A 23,539-nucleotide genomic window follows, 5' to 3' on the forward strand; every position below is an offset into this window, starting at 1 on the left:
AGTGGAGGGTCCCAGCTAGTATGAAGAAATCATGACAAACTTTCTAAAAAGGAGTTAAGTGGCTAACTAATGTGGCTAGTTAACGGGGAACCAGATCTGAACCAGGAGTTGGTGAAGGAGCTGGCAGTTTGCTATCATGCCACGCTGCTGGGGGTGCCTTGTCCTGTCCTTTGAGAAACAGCCTATTAAAAGGGGACAGAATGGTTATTTTAGGTCATTTTTAGGGGTCCCCTGGTGGCTCAGATGGTAAAGAATCTGCCTGCAATGTGGGAGACCTGGGTTTGATCCCTGGGTCAGAAGATGCCCTGTAGAAGAAACTGGCAACCCACTCCAGTATTCTTGCCTGGAGAGTTCCATGGACAGAGAAGCCTGGTGGGCTACAGTAAATGGGGCCAGAGTCAGACATGATTGAAACACACACACACACACACACGCATTTTGATGTCACCTACTGTGAACAGCCACCTGGACTTCAGGCCGTTGGGGACACTGCAGTGGACCACAAGCCCTGCCCACTTGGATTCGCAAGGGAGTGAGTCTGAGAAATGCTCTCGATCTCTCACCTGCGAGTTTGAGCAACACCAGAAATGGGTTTGTTTGAAATCTAGTTACAGAGAAAGCCTAACTGGGTTAAGTTGAAGAGAGACATAGAAAGGAGACCTGACTCTTCCCTGGGGAATCAGAGTGGGTGGCATTTGTTCCTGCTGTTTTGACGGCTGTGAAGGGGCGGGTGGGCTGGAGAACAGTTGTGCTGGCGGTGGTGATGGTGGGTTAGTTTCCTCACCCAGAAAAATCTTCAGCTAGCGTTTCCCCTGGTAGGGAGTCACAGTGTAGGTAAGGAAACTCCCTCGGCACCCGTGGGGAAATGACAGTCCCTGGCTGTCCCCAGGGAGATGCTGCCACAGCCTCGCTCCTTGTTTGTCCTGGTTGGCACCATCAGCATCTGGGCTGTGTCATCCTGAGTAGTTCAGAAACAGGGGGGCGGGGAACAGGGGGGGTATCTGAGGGGGGGGTGGTGCTTTCTTGACAGCTGTCAGGACAGATGTGCTGGAGGGATATACATTCAGAGGAGAAAAGCCCCGCAAGGAATAGGATGATTCAAGTATTAGTATTTATTTATTCTTTTGGTTAATTAGGTCTGTATGGCTGGAGATTGGGGAAGTCTTTCATGCGATTTTTAACAGGGAGGGAGAGACAGAAAAGTAAAGAGTTGTTAGTGAATGTTTAACTTGTCACAGGTTAGCCTGGACATGAGAATCCTGCTCTCCAGCACCTGCTTGATACCTCCCTTACCCCTCTGTGAAGTAGTGACCACTGTCTTCACTTCCCAGTTCAGGAAGAGGTTCAGAGATGCTATTTGTCCAAGGTTAGCGGACCACATAGCTACCAAGTTATAAAGCCAGAATTAAAATCCAAATATATGTCTCAAAGGGCTTCCCAGGTGGCGCAAGTGGTAAAGAATCCGCCTGCAATGCAGGAGATGCAGAAGAGGTGTATGTTCAATCCCCGGATAGGGAAGATCCCACGGAGGAGGGCATGGCAACCCACTCCAGTATTCTTGCCTAGAGAATCCCACGGACAGAGAAGACTCACGGGCTGCAGTCCATGGGGTTGCAGAGTTGGCAATGACAGAAGCGACTTAACACATATGCATATGTATCAAAATTCCAGGGTCTTTCCACTCTACCGCACTGCCTGGCCACCAGACACTGCTGTTTAAGGAGCAGATAAGAGCTCTCGTTCCTTTACCTGCAAAGTGAGTGAGGAAAGAGCTGGGACCTCTTGGCCTCAGAACTCAGCAGAGTGCCTAGAATCCAGAAGGTGCCTCAATGTTTAAAGGAAAGAATATGTTCAGGTGGCTAAAGCTACAGGAAGTCTAGCTGGGCTAGTTTTACAGTATGTTGTTCTGGCTACTAGCATTATGGTCTGGTACTCTGAACTGGTTAAAATACTGACAAAATATTTCCTTGAATCAGCTGCTGACCTCCAAACATGTACCATTTTGGATACCTGTTTCTTCCATGAAGTGTGCTTCCCTGTGGATATAATTCTCCTCAGATAGGGTAAGGTGGGATGAAACCTGTAGATTAGGCAAGACAAACACTCACTTTGTTCAGTCAGATGGCAGGAATTCCAGGACAACAAGCCATTACTCTAATGACCTTCTCCAAAAGCAGAGGCTCACAGATTGATAACCATGTGTCGTGGCTTTTCCAGGCCACTCCCAACCTAATTAATAGTCCATCCTGTTGTACCCCATACATATTTTCATACTCCCAAGACTATACCCTCGGTTTAGGATTCTGAAATATAAGCCACTGAACAAGTGCCTGATCACCCACTGGTATGGATCTAGCTGAAGCACAGGCCCTGTGAGCAGTGCTGCTCCATTTCACTCACAGAAGACAGCAAGGCTCGTCAATGCAATACTATTTATTACCTTGTATCGTTTTATCTGTCTATGTCAGTTGTCCCAAGTAGTTTATCAGCCCCAGGAGAGGCTATGTTTTAGTCATCTTTCTCTCTCCTTAGCTTCCAGCTCAGCAACTATAAAAAGCACTCCCAAACATTGTTGCTAAGAGTGTAAACTCATGCATCTTTTAAGAGTATTTTATCAGTAACTGTATGGTCTACCAATTCCACTCCTAGGAATTTACCCTAAAGATATACTCTCATATGTTATGAGTGATATATGTATTAAGAGAGCATTTGAGCAATACTTGTAATAGTAAAAAACTGAAAATCATCATTAGGGACTGGTTGAACTAATTATGATGAATTTATACAACAGGATACTATGCAACCATAAAAAGAACAGGTATATTTATGTATACCGATGTTGAGGCCTAAGCAGTGTACATTCTTCTGATATATCAATATAGCAAATCTCTGAAGGGAGACAAGAAACTTAACAGCGGTTGTTTGCCTCTGGAGAGGGAATACATAGTCTAGAGTGAAATGGAAGCTTATTTTTCATCATATATCCATTTGAACTGCTTAGGTTTGTTTTTTCCAAAAAACTATTCACATATATTGATTTTTCTTAAAGCCAAACAGAAACTAGTTATAAAAAGAAAGGACAAATTAAAAAAAGAAAGCAAGTTGTTTAGGAATATGCATAATACGATTTACATTTATATAAAGGAGAGAAAACATATATTTGCATGTTTGGATTTAGAAAGTTTGTGGTAAGTTATACAAGAAACTTATCAGTAATTTCTTCTGGGGAGTGGGACAAGGTAGCCAACGATTCTTTTACTTTCACATCACGTATCCTTTCATACCTTGAAAAAAATGAGCCTGTATTAGGTTTTTTTTAAAGTGAATTTTAAAAACTGCTGTAAATAAGGGGCCCATTAAATATTTGATGTACCTAAAGAAGCCATGTTAATTTAAATTTTCTCTCTCAAGTGGCACATAATTGACAAAGCTAAACCTGAAGTTTCAATCCTATCTCGTAGTCTGGGAAAGGACACAAGACTGATCTGTAGGACAAAATAGAAAGGGAAGGAAACATGATGATTAGGTAGGATGTTTCTGCACACACAGCAGGAACTGCCCAGGGTGCAGAGCCTCCCTTCTCTTGGAAGGAAGAGCTGTCATGGGTAGCAAAGGATGAGCTGCACAGTTCAAACTTAAGATAAACTTCTCTTCACTGAAGAAAGTCAAACCGGCAAATTTAGGAGCAGAATATTTACAACATGAGATCCTAAATTAATTATGGTATAGACATATTATCTAAAAAAAGAATGGTGAAATGCATATAGTATGCTCCTTTAATAAAAAACAAAACCAAAAATTAAAAGCCTATGTATGTATGTGTATATGTATATATATGCTTTGAAAAAGGGTTGTAAGGATATATGCCAAATTATTAACAGTCATTACCCCCGAGGAATAGAATGGGAACATGGAAAACTTTTTTTTCTTTTACATTTCTGCATTATTTGATATTTTATTTTATTAAAGTTTTTTTTAAATGTGGACCATTTTAAAAGTCTGTATTAAATCTGTTACAATATTGCTTTTGTTTTATGTTTTGCTTTTTTTGGCCATGAGACGTGGGATCTTAATTCCCTGACCAGGGATCAAACCTGCACCCCCTGCACTGGAAGGTGAAGTCTCAACCACAGACCACCAGGAAAGTCCCTATTTGATATTTTAGATGCTACTTTTATAATTAAAAACAATATATAAAAAAAAAAGCTTCATAATTTTCAAACTTTTTGTGGTCCTAGAAAAAAATCTTCAAATGTTTTTCTATAAGATTTTAATTTCAACTTGAAGGCAGTTTTGACAAACATGTGGCTTCCCATCTGTTTAGGTGGTTAAATACAGTCTTGCCTGGATACAGGGATAGACCTCATAATCCTTCAAGGCCACTTCAATCTCTGAATTTCCTATAAAGTGTAGGTGACCAATTAATCAAAGAAGCAGGACTTTTTTCCTAAATAACAGCAGGCAGATGGTGTTGCTGGATAAATTCCCCCAAATGAGGTAGCCAGCCCCTTAGAAAATGGCTTCCCAGTATTTCTTGACTACTGTTTTCTTTATTGAAAGACACACACACACTCTTTCTCTCTCAATCTGTGCAACCAACCTGAACCCTGGCAGTTCAGCTTCAGCCAAAGGGCCAGGGGAAGCCCCGAGGCAGCTAGGTTCTGCACCACTGCCGCTTACAGCCTGGGTGGCAGACTAGGGAGAACAGACCCTGAGAAGAAAAAGCTCTGCTGTGATTAAATCATAGAGGCTGGGGCGGCTATGGGGCGGCAGTCTGACACCAGCACCACCTGCCACGTGCAGGAACCCGATTACGTAGTGACACCCGCTATTTCTGTGAGGGGACAGGGTGGAGGACAGGGGTGCAGACAGAGCCTCTGCTGGAGCTACTGGCAGTCGGTTTTTCAGAGCTGGTAGGTTCTCCTTTGGAAAGTTACCCTTCCGTCTCCTACAGACCTCTTCCCAAGAGAAATAGCTGCATCTGCTCACCCTGACTTTTGTATTTAATTTCGTTCTGAAGCTAAAGCAGTGGACAAATGACTGAGGAACTGGATACCCTCACTGAAGCCCCAAACAAGCTGTCTGAGTGACTTCTATCCCATAAGGCCCAGAGAAAAACAGTAATGAAATGAAGTCGCTTCCTGCGGTGAAACAAATGTAGGAATATTTATGCATTTGTTTTTATTTATTCAACTCTAAAGACTGACTGCAGCAATTTTTGGATGGTTGACACCTTAGATTAACACTAATTATATTGCTGTAAATTTGGTTCAGGGTCAGAATGGGAATCAGGAAAGAGGGAGAAAAATAGCAACAAAAATCTTCAAACACTGAAATGAAGAAATACTTTTTTCCCTTGAATTAATGCTACTTTCCCATAGACTTCCCTAGACTGGTTTGCAGCCTAAGGTAATAGAAAACAAGGCTTGGGCACATGGAAGAAACCGCAGGTTAAGCCATGGTGCCAAGCGAGAGACTAAAACTGCAATCTGAGTGTCAGGCTCAGGCACAGTTTAGGAGCACAGGCAGAGTCTCAAACGTGTCCCAGGGTCCTTCCATTTTCACCTATTCAATTCCCCCTTTTCTGGCCAATTCAGAGCTGTACACAACCCCCTCGCTGCCTCTCCTGCTCACGCTGTTGTTTACAGGGAACCCGACAGGCACATGCGGCTCCTGCTGCGACAGAAAGGCAGCAAGACCAGCCGCGATCCATCTCCTTCTGAACGCCTGGACAGTCGGGCTGGCTGAGGAAGGCTTCTTCAGGCCTCCGGAAGGCCTGGAGCCCCAAGAAGAACACTGCTTACCCTTGGGAAACCTGGCAACAGTTGCCTGTGATTTCTGGTGGAAATGACCAATCAGAATCAATCCATCTCACTGGAAAAGGTCAAGGGAAAAAAAAAAAAAGAAACAGCTTCCCTTCCAAAAATGGTAAAGAGGAAACGAGGAGAGAAGAAACCAAAATATTTAGAATGGCATAAAAAGTGATATGTGTAAACTTCTTTTTGTTATTACATCTAACTATAGGTTTCCTAAAGTCCAGTTACCAAGTTGAATTGTGTGGGAAAGAAGAGAGACCGGCTGGAATCTTCCTCAGGAGTTCACAACTTCAGGCTGAGAGGTCCTAGGTTTGCGCTGGGGGAGCCCCTTCCTGAACGAGGGCTTGGGTGGGCCGGGCTCCATGCTGGCTCCGCTCCCGTTCGTCCCTGCAGAGTGAGCCTGGCCCCGTTCACTAGTGTCTCCTGGTGCCTGGGATGGAGCACTCTGGTACCTGGAACCAGATGAATACCATGAGGTATTTCTGTAACGACCCACACTGTCGTGTCGCCCTTGGTTAGTGGGGTCACTGGACTTTGGGCCTTGTGGCCTGTAGCCTTGTCCTCCTCGTCTGTTTCCTGGCAATACCTAAGGATAAAAGAATACAATGTTCAGAGCACACAGGTGTAAGGGCACCCCAGGTGTGCCAGTTTAGTGTATAGGAATATTCTGAAAGCCTAGCAGTGGTACCCCATGCTTGGGACTCGGTTCTCTCTTAATACTCACAGAGTTTGGTCAGCCAATCCAACCTAGACCTAATGAGAACTCATAAATCTTTCGCTACCTCCCCTCTGCCTTTCACCTCAGGGTCCTCTCCACTGAAGAGCTTTTCTTTAGCTGGGCTGAGGAAGAAAGAGCATTCTCTGGGGCTATTCTAAGCCCTCAATTGGGCAAGTGTCTTATCACATGTCTGAATTTTGTAGATCATAAGCCATTTGTAAAGATAATGAACATCTGAATAATGAAATACGCTTCACTATGATCTACTTTGCTATATATCATGAACCACAGATTAAATCACGCTGCTGTGACATTTAACACATTCACAGTACAACCCGGAGAGCTCATGGCACAGGATTTTATTTTTGTCCTCCAATTCCAACGTAATACCAGTCTGAAGAACTACTTACTTCAGGGTAATGCACAGCACTGCCTTGGATGGCTCTTATGGTATCTTCCTCAAATCAAGGGAAAGCAAGTATGGACTCTGCTTCAGCTTTCTAGCGTCTGCTCCCCGCCCTACCTGGTTCATGCTCTCTCTCTCCCGGGATGCTCTCCCTGCGCTTCCAGGGAGCTGCTGCTTCAGACACATTCTGGCAAACCTGCCACTGTGGTGCTTTCCACCTCCAGATGGGTGCACGACTCCCAGTGTGACCAATTACCAGGCAAGACTACTGCCTACGACAGCGAGGATCACTGCCAACATCAGAAAGTCAGTAGTCCTGGCAACAGGAAATCTAAACTGGCTGGTGAACTGGAACATACACACCAAACCCTTTCTCTGGAACTAACTGAGGCTGGAGGGATTCAAGATAGGTGTGGAAGGGGCATAAAGAGAAGCGGGTCATGTACTGGGCTGTCATGTTTAAACTGTGACAACCTGGTTTAAAAGCTTTTCTGCCTAACACGCTCAGTGTGAAAGCTGGGTTACCTCTCGGTGAGGCTGGTAGGATCGGCCACTGGAGTTTGCTGTGGTTGCAGGCGTCTCCCCCGGTTCCGAGTTCTTCTTGTTAGCACTTGTAAGGTTGGGAGCAGAGGCGCAGGTGGAAGCAGCAGCAGCAGAGGCGTCACACGGGCTACCCAAAGACACAGATGCGACCAAGCTACATCGGGACCGGGTCGAATAGCTGTTCTTTGGATGGGACACTGAGACAGAAATATGAGGAAGATGTGGTCACATGATAGAAAAGCATGCCTGGTAATGTTCTCCCTGTTTCTACATTTCACAATGAGCAACTTAGGATAAAGAACTGTCTGGGTATTTGTAAAGCTAAGCTTTTAAGGAGGTAACAGGAAGGAAAACCTCCCTTCTGCCCTCTTCCTCCACGCCTTCCAAATCCCGGTGGCTTTGTAACAATCCGTCAGAGCGGCCCATTCCCCCACCAACTAATGATTTCTTGGCGTTCCTACCACCTCAACGCCTGGCTTTGGCTCCAGTGGCTGACTAAGCCTAGGAACAATAGTATGGGCCATATGTTCAGTTTCCTATGCAAGGAACATTTCTAAAGTACCGACTTCACAAAGAAAGAAAAAGTTAAATGAAAAGCTAAATTCTTTTTTAAACATTTGAATGATGCAAGATGAGTTACGTACAAACAGAACTAGTCTTCACAACAAATATCTATCTTCCTAAGGTTCTTTCTGCAAACGTAACTCCAAATTCAAAATACCAATCTAGTTGAAAAAGTAACATTTTCAAGTTTTGTCAGAATTCAATGGTTTAAAAGTAGTCCCTAGATTTTTTTTCCTTGGTTTTAAGCCTGGGCTAATGAGTCTGAGTGAACTCCGGGAGTTGGTGATGGACAGAGAGGCCTGGCATGCTGCAATTCATGGGGTCGCAAAGAGTCGGACATGACTGAGCGACTGAACTGAACTGAATGTTAAGTTCACAATCACTGCCCTAAGTCCAACATTTATTTCACTTTTACGCGGAGACTTAGAGAACAGAAGAGCTGAGCTCAGGGTCTCCAGGTTTGACTGATCTATCACTTATAAGTGCTCATCTTAGAGGCATCTCTGTTCCCGCCTCCTCAACCCCACCACTCCCGTTATATGCCAGGCAAAGCAGGTAGTGTTACCTCCATTTTGGAGAGGAGTAAACTGAGGGCACCATGTAGAGTATAGACACAGGGATTCAAACCTGGTCTGACTCCAGTGCACATGCTCTTTACACTGCAGCCAAACACCTCTCAGCCCAGCAGAAAATGATGAAAAAGCAACCACAAATTTAGGGAGCTGGGAAATGCCCATCCTCAGAGCTCAAAGCATCTGTGTTCACTGACTTGTGAACAAGCAAGCAAGCAAGCAAACCGAAACCCAAGAGGGAGCGAGAGTCAGGGGAGAAGCCAGTTGGCACTTCAGTCTCTAGTTAGGAGAGGGTGGTCTTCTCCTCACCGTCTCCGGCACCTTGAATCTCTCACCATCTCACCTTGTCCAAACGAATCAATGTTCTTCTTCAGGGTCTCTACATCACAGGTGAATCGGGCCACTCGTCCCAGATCCTCATCATATTTACGTTCACTAACAAAGTGCTGGAGAAAAGACAAAGACAAACCTCCAGATGAGACAAACAATGTGTGGGATTTCTAGCTTGCTATGCAATGCAGGAGAGCTGGCTTCAGTCCTGGGTCAGGAAGATCCCCTGGTAAAGGAAAATGGCAACCCACTCCAGTATTCTTGCCTGGAGAATCCCATGGACAGAGGAGCCTGGCGGGCTAAGTCCACAGGGTCACAAGAGCCAGACACGACTTAGCGACTAAACCAACCATAAACAGATAAACAGGATTACTTTCAACTGATTTCTTTTTGTGCTTCAAATTTCACTAAGTGGCCATATATTACCAATGCTGGGTGGCTGACGAAAGCCAGCCATTTTCTTTAAGAGTCTAAAGATAAGTCCATTTGGGAGCGTTATGAAATGCTGTATAAAGGTCATTAGGTGTAAATCAAGAGAAACTTAAGGAAGGAGAAGGAGCTCACGATGGAGGCCCATCTTTCTCTCCACTCTTGGCTACTCTTCACACTGCTCCATTATACACACAGGCAGAGGCAGCAAAAATGTCCATAGTTACAACAATGATTCCATTTAAATAAATGGTTTGGTGTTCTTTAATAGAAACTTCCTTAGGAAACCCACTGCACCTCTTTATACAAAGTAGGATTTGTTAGTCCTTGAAATAGGAACAATTTCTTGAGTTGGAATATCATTCATGTGAAAAGTCAGCTTTGCAAATCAGAAGAGTTTGTGCTGCAAGTAATTTAATCCTTTTAAGCAGACTGAGCTGAGAAGTAACCAACCTCTTGGGTCAAAAACTATCTATACTATAGAAATAGTGGGACTAGAAAAATGCCAGGAATCAAATGCTTCTGGGGTCTATTTCAATAAACAATTTCTAAGGTAGCCTGGAATCATTTTTTCAGATGAAAAAGAGAATCAGAAAGAAAATTAAGGCCTAGATATAATTTGGAAGAACTGAACTCCTCAGAGCAGTCCTCTGTCTGGGGGTGTCCTAATTCCACTTTGGATTTTCAAGGGGTAGAATCAAATGCATCAAATCCTTGGGATGCACCTAGAAGCAATAAATGGGAGAGAAGGAATAACAATTAGCTTTGGGCCTTGAAGTCCTTGAAGCTTCAGAGTATATTGTGGCTCAGGAAAGCTCATGAATCTCTATAACAAAGCCTTCAGACACGTAATATCAGTCTGAGATTAATTCTGAAGCAAATTCTAGGGTTTGCTGAGCCAAAGACATAACAGGAATGACGGAAATAAAATGATCTGGAAATAAGACATTTAAATTGCACAGCACCCACTTCAGTACACTGAAAACGTGGAGAAACAGATCCTTAGTCAGCCTGCAGAAATATTTCTAGCAGCTCTTCAACCACGTGGGAAGGGGAACAGATGAAGCCTATGAAAGCCAGAATTCTTATCTAATTCCAAAGGGGTTTCCGGCTTCTCCCAGATAGTTGAATGAGACTGGCATCAATACGAGGAAGACCCTCCATAAAATTTAGCAAAATAGCCTTAGTTAATTAGAAAATGGTACTTTAAAACTTACATTGCTGGCTTCACTATTTCTCCCCAGTATAGTCTAAGGGGAAGGTGCGAGGGGCTAACACAAATATAGGTTTGCATGAAAGACCAGGTCAGGATGGTAACCGGGATGCCTGTAAGGTCTCAGATGATCTTCTGTCTGTGCTTTTATTTTCCAAAGGCTGTTATAAAACCTCCCCAGCAAGTATTCCTCTTAAATATGGCAGTAAATTTCACACTTCAGAAAGAGCAGAGTTAGGTCTTGGGAGCAGAGAAGGCCAACTCCCTTGGTTCATACAGCTCACAATTGAGAAACAATTAATTAGAATGCCAGTGTCTACAACTACCCATGATTAACCCAGCTTCTCTTGGGTTCCCATCTTAGTCTCAGAAATACTGTTCTTTACGTAAGAATTTAAAACGTCTGAGTATTGAATCCAAGTAATCTTTATAGACATATTACAATATAACCAACATCTCAAACTCCTCATTTTTCTCTTATAAAATCAGAATTGACCAACCATTTAAATGTCTACTGAACACCTACTAGGTGTCAAGGCACTATGCCGGGGCCCTGGAGACACAGTAGTGCCTATCGAGTGAGGAAGACAGGTTACTCAACTACACATACAATTATAAGTGTGCTAGGAAGGCACAAACAGGGGATGTGACAGGAAAGCCAGAAAGGATGAGGAGATCAGGAATGAGATGTGAGCTGGAATGGTGCGGGGTAGGGGGTTAGGGGGGAGCTGGGGAGAAAGGAGGGAAGAGAATGTTCTGGGCAGATGGGAAAGCATGTGCAACAACCCTGAGAGGAGGGAACAGGTATGCCTGGGGCAAGGAGAGCTAGCACAGCTGAAGCGTGGGGAACAAGGGGGACAACGTGCAAAGGATGGCAGCAGGGCCAGACCACACGGAGCCCTACAGGCCGTTAAGGATTAGGGACTATTCTGAAAGCAATGGGAAGTCTGAAGCAGGGTCTGTAGTGTAAGGAACAGATATGAACAGGTGAGGACGGCAAGGTGGTGGCCAAGTGGAGAACTGGAATTAGTTAAGAGGCTACTTCAGAAGTCAAAGCAAGAGATCCCAGTAGCTTGATCATGATGGTGGTGGTGGAGACAAAGAGAAAAGGTCAGATATGAGATTGTGCAGAAGGTCAAATGGACAAGGTCTGCTGACAGATTTAATTGTGGGGAAAAGGAGAAACTTTCTAAGGTTCCCACTTTGGACACTGGGCAGATGACAGTACCACTTACAGAGCAAGAGAACTTGGAAAAGGGCCAGGTTTGGGAAGAAGGGGTCATGAGTTCAATATATTGGATATCGCCATGAATTATGGAGATTTGCTACCTTAGTCCCCGAGGTAAGAAGAAAGGCAGAAAAGAGAAGGAAGTTTTACCTTGATATCAGCTCTGAGCTCGACCAACTGCTCTTCTGACATCCGAACAGCCACATCAGTCATTTTCTTTAGAAGTTCGGCTTTCTTTTGACGGCTAAGCAAAATTTCCACTGTAGAGGGAAAGGGAGCATAACTCTTATGGTCTGCTAAATAGGACAAAGAAGGACTGGAAATATAGGCCTTGCAGTGTGTACTCGCACAGCCAAAGGCTTAGCTGCCCACCCACCCAGAAAGTGAAAATACCAAAGGTCCAGTTTCCACCTTCTTGAGGGACTCTGAAGGCAGTTTATCTGGTAAACACTTTTTATGACTCATAAAGACTCATAAATCATGTCATTTTTCTTTCTCCTCTTCCGAGTTAAAAAAAATTTATTAAGAAGCATGTACACTAGGACTTTCCTGGTGGTCCAGTGGTTAAGACTCTGCACTCTCAATGCAGAGGGCATGGGTCTGGTCCCTGGTCAGGGACTAGATCCCACAGGCTTCAACTAAGAGTTCACACACTGCAACTACAGATCCTGCATGCTGCAACTAAGACGCGGTGCAGCCAAAAATAAATTAAATCTTCCACTTGACTCTGTGGTCCCCTCACTGGAAGAAACCACTGACAACAATTTTTCATGTATATTTCCTAATATACTCTCTGCATATACGGAATACCACAATACTCAAGTTCACTAATGATGCATATTTAGATTGTTCACAGCCTTTTTTCGTAGAATAACTTTTTAAATATTTTAATTAGAAAAAAATTTTTTTTTGGCCACACCGTGGATCTTAGTTACCTGACCAGGGATGGAACTTGAGCCCCCTGCAATGGAAGCTTGAAGTCTTAACCACTGGACCGCCAGGGAAGTCTGTTTTACTGCTTTTAAAAAAACATCATCTTCGATTTGCTCTGAGGTGCATAAATCAGTTATGGCCATGAAGGATAACAGATAATAAAAAGTCTCCCAGAGTAAAGAGCCAGGGACTACAAAGGACAAACACCCTGTAAGGCTGGCTGGGGAGAAGGACAGTGAAGCCTGGGTCCCTCATATTATTTTGGAGATGCCCTACAGCCCTGGACTGCTTACCTCTGGACCTTTCATTTCATGAGAGAAAAAGAACCTCACATTTATTTAGGCCATTCCATGGCATGCAGTTAAATTCAATTCCTAACTGTTTTGCACAGAATCCTGTAACCTACTGAGAAATTAGCCAAATTTAAGTTAGAAAAAAATAGAATTTTTGAAGAGCTACATTCGGTGTTACAGAGAGCTGAAATGTCTTTAGCAGGTTTTCTCAGTCTGATTTGCCACAAATGTGGATGGGCTGCCCATACCCCTGTCAGGTTAAGCAATAGGGCACGCTTTTGCAATAAATTAGGACCATGCATATGAAAGTTTCTCAACACAAAGGCCCAACAAATACAAATGATTCATTGGTCTGGCTCCCAAGATAAAATCTATTTGTCATTTGTATCAAATTCACTTTCTCTCAGCTTCAGCATTCTAGGATTCTAAGATAAAATTACAAATCTCAAGATTTGCAAATCTCAAACATGTCAAGTACAGATTTCTACACATAGCATATAATTCAGAGAGCCTAAGTATATGATCTTGGACAAGTCACATTTTTCCAAGGAACTAGCTTTTTCATTTATGAAATGAAAAAAATTAAAAAGTCAGAAAACCTAAATCTCCTGTAAGGTTGATGTTAAGATCAGATATGAATGAGTGTGTAAAACCCTAAACTGTGAAGTACTATGAATAAATAATTAATAAAACTATAATACATAAAAAAGAAAAAAGAAATTTGATATTATTGGTAAAAGAGTAATTACATTAGTGTCATTGAGGACTAGGATTTTTAGTACGGGAGCAATGAGATACTGATATAAAATTGATGAATTTGAGCAAAAATCTGTAGCTCTGAATTTGATACTAAAAGACTGGCCATGAATTGATAATTGGTTAAGGCTGGGTGCTGGGGGGGGGGAGGTAATTATATCAGCCTCTCTATTCGACATATGTTAAAATTTTTCTATAAAAGATGTATTTTTAAAAGCACCTTCTTCTCAACAGGAAGGACTATGTCTTTTTTCCTCTCTGAAATTTCACCTTCAAAAAGAGAACACATCGGTACAAGAATGGACCGAAACTGGCACTAGAAATTTCAGGATATACCACTCAATTTAAGTGGTATCTCACCTCTGAAAAACAATGGATAGCATCTCTGCTATGTATCCAACACTTTGTTGCTGCTGTTGGCGCTGCTAAGTCGCTTCAGTCGTGTTAGACTCTGTGCGACCCCATAGACAGCAGCCCACCAGGCTCCCCTGTCCCTGGGATTCTCCAGGCAAGAACACTGGAGTGGGTTAAAATGGATCAAAACTGAACTCAATTCAGTGCTTCAAAGCTGCCTCCTCTGGCCCAAGACCACAGACACAAATGTGAGTCATCTCAACCTATATCCATTTTCAACAGTTTGAGAGCAGGTTAAAAGAAACAACTTTCCTAATTACAAATCTGGCATTCAATGCACAAAGATAAAAACTGCTGAAAAGCCCTAAATCAATGCCACTGTACAAAGTGCAGTTGACATTCTCTTCTTTTTAGATAGCTGTCTATCTTTAACCTAATCCTTAACAGAAATGACAAAAACAGCTATCTGGATTCTTCTGTACAAAATCCCACAAATTATTTGACTTAGACTATTCTTCCAGAATCTATTTTAGTAATCTTTCAAAGAGTCCTAGTCATGGGTATCCTGAACCCTCAATTAATTGACTTTTTCCCTAGCCAAGGATAACAGACACTGAGTGAAGTTTCAACAAACTGAGAAAACAAAGTTCTGCAAGAGGTAATGACAGGGATATATATATTAATTGTAGGCAACCTGGTAACCTCTCTGATTATGCCAAAGGCTTTTTCCCAAGTAGGAAAACTCAAAGGAATTATTCAGTCACTGAAGGAAAAAACAAAATAAACCCCAGGCACCTGCAAGATAACCGATTTTCCTTAGCTGGTGCTGAGGTGGCAGATACCATGATGTAGACATTGAAATCTATATTCAAAATATTAAAATTTGGAAATATTGATAAACAGGCTATTATAAAGTTGTTTCACCTGAAAGCATTCCTGTGCCAGCATAGTACAATTGCTCAAGACTGTTTAACTAAATATACAAGCTCTTACTGTGGCATTTACAGTGAGCTTTTGTTATGGGGATTGAGAGGCAGGTACTTATTAACTGCTAATAGTTTTAATAAAGATCAATCTTACTTGCTTCAGCTTTCACTTTGTCCATTTCAGCAAGCAACGCCACTTCCCGATCCATTAAACTAGGAAGGGATGACAAAGGGAAAGAATGTTGGATCAGAAACTCAAACAGAAAAATGGCACAGTGTTAATAGTGGAGAAAGACTTATGCGTTTGTTCCCTAAAAGCATACTACAGAAAAAGCACTGTATATACCACATGAAAATCTTATCTCGCCCTCAGCAAAGACTATTTTAAAGATTTCAGTACAGAAATCTAATTCCCTTTTATTTCTACTGACACATATTACAGTAATCAGTAGCTAGACATTTAAGAGTTGAGAACCAGTAGATGGCAGTAGCGAACTACAAAACACTTTTTGGTAAGTTGTGCTAAAGCACAAGTCCTCACGAAAATTATGTATTTCTACATATGTGCATATATTTTATTTTATATTCTGGTCTATAAAACTGGTCAGTTTTGCTTCTAATGAATTTTTTACCAAGCAATACCCCTGTTAGGGCCCAACACATTTAACCATTAGGATTTACAGATCTTCAACATTTTAGCACAGGTGCTTACCAAGTCCACTAGCACTTTCGTCTTTAGAATGCAGAGTAGTCAAAAGACACACATGCTGCTGCTGCTAGTTTTGGATAAACGTTTAATAATAATCCAGAAAAGCTGGATCAAAGGCTTCTGGAAGGCTTTTTTATCGAAAAAGAACATTAAACAGGCAAATAGAATTTTCTCCACTATAAATGTAAATGGTTTGTAAGCATGGGAAAGCTTTTCCATGTTCTTATAAAAAAGCCCACCATCTTCAATGAACATATAGAGAGATAACAGGTTGCCCTAGTATTAAACCTCTGGATACAAATAATTTTCCTTACCATATCAATTTTGCTTAGTAGTGGCAAAAAACAAACAAAAACAAAAAAAGCTACAGCTTTACTATCTGTACAAACATAAAATGTTCCAACTCTCTTCATAGTTGAAATTCATTCTAATTTCTCCTTCTGAATGGGTGTATAACTACAGGGTTAATAAAAGTTCTCATTTCTGGTTGTAAAACTAATCACACACATATGCATATATATACACATACACACACATACAGGAAAAAAAAAACCCAACTCAGCTTAGCTCTATATGTTGCTATGTTAGCACAAAGTAGTTAATATGGAGACTACTAGAGTGAGATATTCAAAAAATTATAAGGCAGGGACATTTTCTCAAGGAGTAAAATCCTTCATAGTGAAGTGATAAAGAACAGGTTTGATAATCATTATGCATGATGTTAATACACAGACTTGTAACGAATTTGGTCGGCATATTAATTCCAAAGTGCCAGACTAGAGAGAAGAGGGCTTCCCTGGTGGCTCAGAGGTTAAAGCGTCTGCCTGCAATGCAGGAGACCTGGGTTCGAGCAACACTTTTGCTAAGAAAGCATTTCCCAAACCTTGGCAAACATTTTGCTCCAAGAACTCTAGCAGCATTTGGAATACCTAAAGGCAAAACAAAAGCACATCTGAGACAGGAGCTGCCAGGCCTCAAGTTCAGTATTATCACTTCTCCTCTGCTGCTGAATCACTTTAAGATGCAGACGCTGTCCGTCAGATGACAAATTTAACTGACGAAGCTTGTAAAATATTTATTAAAAGAGCTTAGCAAACAAGTAAGATTTCTGCAGCTTACAATCTTTATTATGAGGTAGCAGAGTGCCACAGGAGTGCCAGAGTGCCTTCCTCTCAGCAAGGAAAAACAGTGCCATCATCAGGAGACTTTTTATAGTGTCACTATGAGCCAGCACATCAGGACGGCACTTCTATTTCCTGTAAGCATGGTCAGCATCCCTTTCCACAACCTTTGTTTCTTGAATCACTCATTGGTGATCATAAGAAATCCACAGTGCAGTGTGTGGGGAATCATGACGGCGTGAGTGCTCAGTTGTGTCTTGACTCTCAGCGACCCTATGGACTGTGGCCTGCCCAGCTCCTCTGTCCAGGGGACTTTACAGGCGAGAATACGGCAGTGGGTTGTCACTTCCCCTGCCAGGGGTCATATGACCATTCCAATAAGAAAATAAGCTTACCTTTCCATGCCAAAAAACACTGAAAGCAGTAAGGACTTTTATTTCTCTTTGTTCGTTGTCTGTCGTGTTACTATCTATCGATAACATCTACTGAAAGATTCTGTGATGTCAGCCAAGCATTAAACAGAGGAATCTATGGACTAACTGTTGGGATATTTTCTCAGAGAGAAGCCTGATGAATCTCTGCAATTTTCCATTAAAATTTTTACAAGTCTTTAAAATAGAAAAATGAATAAATGTTAAATTACATCTAGTGTAAGTACCTGACAATTAGTTTTTCTGATAATAATTTAAGTGCCCGACATTAAGCTTTTGGTTGCCGACATTCACTTCAAACATAATCATCTCAAATAAATAAGCTTCACAAGAGAAAGGGCCAGGCCAGGCCATCCTCTTAGAAGGTCCTGGGTGAGCCACATAACTGACCACTTGAGTGACCGGAACTTTTCCTTCCCATGCTTTAACTCTTGCTTTCATGTTTTAAATCCACTAATAAAGAATGAACCCACAAAACTCAAGGCACCCCATCCTGGACCCCAATAAAGTCATGACTCAAGGTTCATGCTCTCCTTAAACACACTTTACTGTGTGGTTCTAGGCATGCCATGTACCCTCCAGGACTTGTGAGTAATAAACCTTGTTTTTGTTGCTGAGGTATATGTAGCAATCATTAGAGCCACAAGGGCCTGTCTGCCACAACACTGATTCATGGGGTGGGGGCCACAAGTAGTCCAGGGCCCAGGTGAGTGCCCTCAGGCACTGCTAGCTGATGGCATCACCGAAGTAAGCTGAGACTAACACAAACACTATAAGAACTTTCTTAAAAGTATATCACATAATGTATTACAGTTGTATAGATGAATGACTATGTTTTAGGTAATTAATGCTAAAGCATTTAGGGATGACACGTTATGATGCCTGCAACTTCCAAATGGTTCTACCAAAACACACACACACAGCAAAGACATTGATCACTGTACTACCCCTTCAACTTTTCTGTATTCTGAAAGTTTAAGTTGTGGAAATATGTGCATCACAAAATAAACAGAGAAAGTGAGAAGAGTTAAGAAGTAGAAAGTGGCTAAGCATAAGACAAAGAGCAGAGGCAATTTTCACAATTAAAAGTAGTAATTTAATGTAACATAACTTTCTGATAATGAAGAAACTTTAGCTAAAGTTTTCCATCTGTTCCTAAGCTGTGGTGGTGCCAGTAGGAATCTGTAGCCGAGAGATTCAAAAGTACCTGTGGTTTGAGGTAACAGTTTTTTAGATGCCATAACTATGAGCAATGAGTCCTTTCAGAGTGATGAAAGGCTCATTCACACCACCAGACTTTCTGTTGTTACCTTACTCACTCAGTACATGAGGGTACTAAGCTTGCAACTGTTCTGTCAATTTCCTGAATGGAAACATACCATGATGAGCATCTGATACACTAGACTCAGAAACTGCTAATGAAATTCTGCTAAATATCCTTGGGACTCTAGAAAGACACAAGGTCTTTTAAGCCTGGGCCTTATACAGCACACAGAATTTCCATATCCTGTCTTTGACCACAAAGGATGGTTTTAGATGTCCTGTCACTGTTAAGGAAAACGACTGGTAAATGTCTGAACGTTCTGTATTTCCTTCCCTCCTTACCAAGACTTTTTTTTTTTTTTACCATCTTCCCATTTCCTCAACTTACTCTAAAGCTTTTTGTGTAATTTACTTGGTCAAAATAGTTGTCCCTGTAGCATCACCACTCATATCTCTAAGATACATTATATGTCCATCATTTAAAGCAGGCCCTTCAATTAATATTTTTAACATGTAGCTTACTGATTATACTATTACCTTCAGTAATTTCTTGGCTCCAAAAAACTATTAACTATCATTTGTTTACGATTGCTACATTAGTGTGTGTTCAGTCACTTTCTTTGTGTCTGACTCTTTGCGACCCCATGGACTGCAGCCCACCATGCTCCTCTGTCCATGGGATTCTCCAGGCAAGAATACTGGAGTGGGGTGCCATTTCCTCCTCCAGGGGATCTTCCGACCCAGGGATGGAACCCATGTCTCTTATGTTTTCTGCATTGGTAGGCGGGTTCCCAGTGTCACCTGGGAAGGCCCAGCTGCATTAGAAAACACTGTTATAACAGAAACAATTCTAGCAACTGTTGAGCCAAGTAATTATTTCAAGGGTTTATACTCTAAACCACCCAATAATGTTCTTACAAAACATTTATACTTGATTTTATTTGCTGAAAACCTAAAACCTATTTATTATAATTCCACTAAAGCAGAAATCCAACCAAAGCCCAGCCAATGCAAACACCTTTATTTTTCTAAAGACACTTCCTCCTTCTCATATAAAACAACCAAAAAAAGAAAATTTTTAGTAGTTTTCGTTAGCAGAGAATTAAATGACACTTCATTTGTTTCATAAATCTCCGTATTCCCAACGCTGGTTTTATGATTATGGTACACACATTTGGGCTCAAAGAGCATCTCAATTCTAAAGTAATACCAGGAACCATATGACTCGATGATATCTTACAATATGTTTTGGGAAAAAGAAATAGCAGCACTGTGCAGGGGGGCACAGTTAGATTATTGGTCTGGGAACTAGGAATCAAACCCGTGTGCGACACATGCCCCAGGAGTCTCTTCCAGCTTTAGTGCAAAAGTGAGCCATCAGTGGTGACGGGTGGGATGAAGATCACAGGTTACTGGGAGTCAGAATACACAGATTCAAACATTGAGTCTTCGACTTAAATATGATGTCATGTTAGGCAAACAGCTTAACCTAAGACTCAAATTCCTTTTAACAAAAAACTTAAGGCTCCCTCTTCACAGGACAGAAATCAGTATGAAGAAATCAGATAGTATGATTGAACATGTTTGGAAAGGAACCTGCTTGTTTTGTATGTTACTTAGTTATTTTCTCAGATGGTTAAAGAGTTAGAATTCTTTTAAATTTATTTATTTTTAGTGGAGGATAATTGCTTTACAATGTTGTGTTAGTTTCTGCTGTACAACAGTGTGAATCAGCTGTATGTACACATGTATCTCCTCCTTCTGGAGCCTCCCTCCCCCGACCCCTACTCCACCCCTGCAGGTCATCACAGAGCACTGAGCTGAGCTCTCTCTGCTATACAGCAGCCTCCCACCGATGATCTAGTTTACACATGACAGTGCATATATGTCAATACTACTCTCTCAATTCATCCCACCCTCTCCTTCCCCTGCTGTGTCCACAAGTCCATACTGTATGTACATTTGCGTTTCTATTCCTGCCCTGCAAATAGGTTCATCAGTACCATTTCTCTACATTCCATGTATATGTTAATATATGACATTTTTCTCTTTCTGACTTACTTTACTCTGTATAACAGGCTCTAGGTTCATTCACTTCACTACAACGGACTTAAACTCATTAGAATTTTAAGTCAAAGACTATCAAGAACCATGGAGGCCAAATACTAGTAGAAATAAGATGCTAATGTACTAAACATGCAAACACTGAAGAATAATTTAAAACTAAAGAGTGCTAGGTACTTTTCTGATAACACATTATAACAGTAGCCTATTCCTTTATTTCTATGGTTTTTAGACATTTTTGAGAGTGCTTTTGTTCATAAAATGATTTTCTGAATTTTCAGCATCTCTATAGATGAACTTTAAATTTAAGGATCTAAAAGCATTTGTTAAGACTAATGATAGTTTAATATAATAAGAAAAGAGAAGCTCAAATAAAAGGAAGTAACTTTTCTAAGGTGAATGAACAATCAGCCAGGAAAAATTTCAGTCTTAAGCACAGGCTTATATTGACTTCATGTGTTGCAGAATCTCAAATTTTTTACGACTTTTCTCCTTTTAATAAGTATCTTTTGACTTTCAATAAAACAGAAACTTTATTTAAACTTTATCCTTTGCCCTGACACATACTATGAAAACCGTTCAAAATAGTTTACACACTCTAGCTTCATGTTCCACTTCATATCCTGCTCCCTAACAGACCTAAACTTTAAGTCAACTAGGAGCTCCAACAATGTGTCAGACAGATTTTATTAATTAACAAGAAAAGTAAACCTGGGTCTAGTGATGATTATTACTGGATCACCAATAAGGACAGATTTGACGTTTTACATCCTGGAAAGCCGCTGCTTTTACCTCCCCACAGGTAAATGTCAGCTTTCATTTGGCCCCAGTGTGAAAGCACTTATCCATATAATTCCCCTAGTGCCCGGTCAGGTGTAATGTAATCTTACTGTTGCAAATATGTTAGAACCTTTTCTTTTCTTTTATACTATAACCAACACAAAAAAATGGCTTCCTAAGTGACATTAACTCCAAGCTCTGGTTCAGTGCCAAAGGGAGTTAGCTCACCTGCCAATTATATCTTGAAGTAGCAACTACAAGGGGCATGGAAATAAGCCAGTTTAAAAACCCAGTCAGCCAGAGAGAAGGCTTTACACCAGCAGGAAAGTGCAGGTAATCTCTTTCCTCAAGTTAAATTGACCTGGTTGCTACACCTGCTAATCAATCCTAAATACACAGTTTCTAGGCAGGAAACCACTTCATTTGTCATTTATTAAAGGAGGCTCCCCCTGGCTGGGTTCCAAGTCAACAAGGACTCTTAAGTCTCTCTCCCGGAACTGTGTTTCCTGGTTCAGGGTGGTTCTGAATGGAATCAGATCCTGTGGCTAAAGTAATCAGTAAACTAAACAATCATGGAGACCGGAGGCTTGTCAAGGCAAAATTGTGATGCTCTACTCTTATTTCTTTTTTCTTAAGCCAATAATATCTGATGTGATAATAATCCAGGGTAAAGGGCATGGGGCTTTCTCCCAGAGGGTCAGAAAGAGGAGAAATCAGTTACCTAGAAAAACTTCCAGGGGAAGTCAGAGTTTACGTAACGTGAATTTGGGAGAACTGGTTGGATTTAGATAAGTACAAAGATACAAGAGAGCATTACTAGGTTGGAAAAGTAGCATCAAGGAGTGTATGAAAGAGGAGATGTGTATGTTAAATTCTGAGACAAGTAATCTGGCTGGAGTGAAAATGTATATAAGAAAACAGAAGATTTGACATTAAATTTTTAGCTATAAAACCTGCAAGGGGAAACCTGGGATTCATGACAGCATGGGTAGATGAGCAGATGAATGATCTATTCTAAAGCACTTTTTGGTTCATGGACCATTCTACACTTTGGTAAAGCAGAGGTCAGCAACTTTCTGGAGGCTTTATGCTACTTCTCTGTTAATTGACTCCCTTCTTCAATTCCACAAAACAGGAAGACTGAGGCTACCCACTCTCCCTCTGTCTTTTGTCCACTGTGGCATGAAGTGCCAGACTAAGTTTGTGAAGAGAGACACAATTGAATATGACCTCAGGGAATAGCTCCTAGACAAGCAAGAAAATGTATGGATGGTTGGGAGGAAGAGTGGTATAGGTTCTCTATATTCATGAAAACTTCCTCTCACCCTTCAGATTCTTGAAAGTCTTACAAATAGGCAGTATGGACAGTCTCATATCCCCAAATACCAACCTAGCTGCTTGTCTTCCTGTCGTTTTACTTAATTTGGTCCTTTTTTTTTTTTTTAAAGTCCATTATTAAATGAAAATACCTCCCCAAAGGAGTTATGGTTTAAAAGTTAGTTACCACTTTAATATCTAATAGTTAAAACAGCTTCAATGTTCTAGAAGAAAATTAGAATATATTTCTTCTCCCAAAGATTCTATAATCAAATATATTTGAGAAACAGCATAGTATAGTTCCCTCTTGTAAATTCACAATGCATATTAGCATTAAGGCATCAAGAAGTCCTGTAGTAAAGAAAATTTAAGTATTTTCAAACCTCTTTAACTACTAAACCCTATTTCACCTACAGAACACATATTAATACATTTTAAGATATGAGAATTTTTAAAGTAAGTTTAAAAAACACAAAATTAAAATAAATCAATGATTAATAATAGGTCATAGAAAGGACCGTAGAGTGGGGTGCACTAGGAAGGATGAAAGGAGGCAGAAAAACAAAGACATCTTTTCTACTTTATATTAATGCTGTTGTTGTTGTTCAATCACTCAGTCGTGTTCAACTCTTTGCGACCCCATGGACTGCAGCATGCCAGGCTTCCCTGTCCATCACCAACTCCCAGAGCTTGCTCAAACTCATGTCCATTGAGTCAGTGATGCCATCCAGCCATCTCATCCTCTGTCATCCCCTTCTCCTCCTGCCTTCAAT

General features: G+C 41.3%; 1 protein-coding gene across 1 annotated transcript in view; it reads right to left on the minus strand.

Annotated features, from left to right (window-relative positions):
* Nucleotides 1-4,606: 4,606 nt before the first annotated feature.
* SPATS2 (spermatogenesis associated serine rich 2) overlaps nucleotides 4,607-23,539 on the minus strand; it is a 73,355-nt gene continuing 54,422 nt past the window's right edge. The window contains exons 8-12 of the mRNA XM_068971069.1: nucleotides 15,236-15,294; nucleotides 11,970-12,079; nucleotides 8,963-9,065; nucleotides 7,466-7,680; nucleotides 4,607-6,402 (exon numbers count right to left, since the gene is read on the minus strand). Coding sequence (XP_068827170.1) covers nucleotides 6,091-6,402; nucleotides 7,466-7,680; nucleotides 8,963-9,065; nucleotides 11,970-12,079; nucleotides 15,236-15,294 — 799 coding nt within the window. The 3' untranslated portion in view covers nucleotides 4,607-6,090. The remainder of the gene's footprint in view (nucleotides 6,403-7,465; nucleotides 7,681-8,962; nucleotides 9,066-11,969; nucleotides 12,080-15,235; nucleotides 15,295-23,539) is intronic.

The sequence above is a fragment of the Capricornis sumatraensis genome, chromosome 4 (genome assembly GCF_032405125.1).
Source record: "Capricornis sumatraensis isolate serow.1 chromosome 4, serow.2, whole genome shotgun sequence".
Lineage (NCBI taxonomy): Eukaryota > Metazoa > Chordata > Mammalia > Artiodactyla > Bovidae > Capricornis > Capricornis sumatraensis.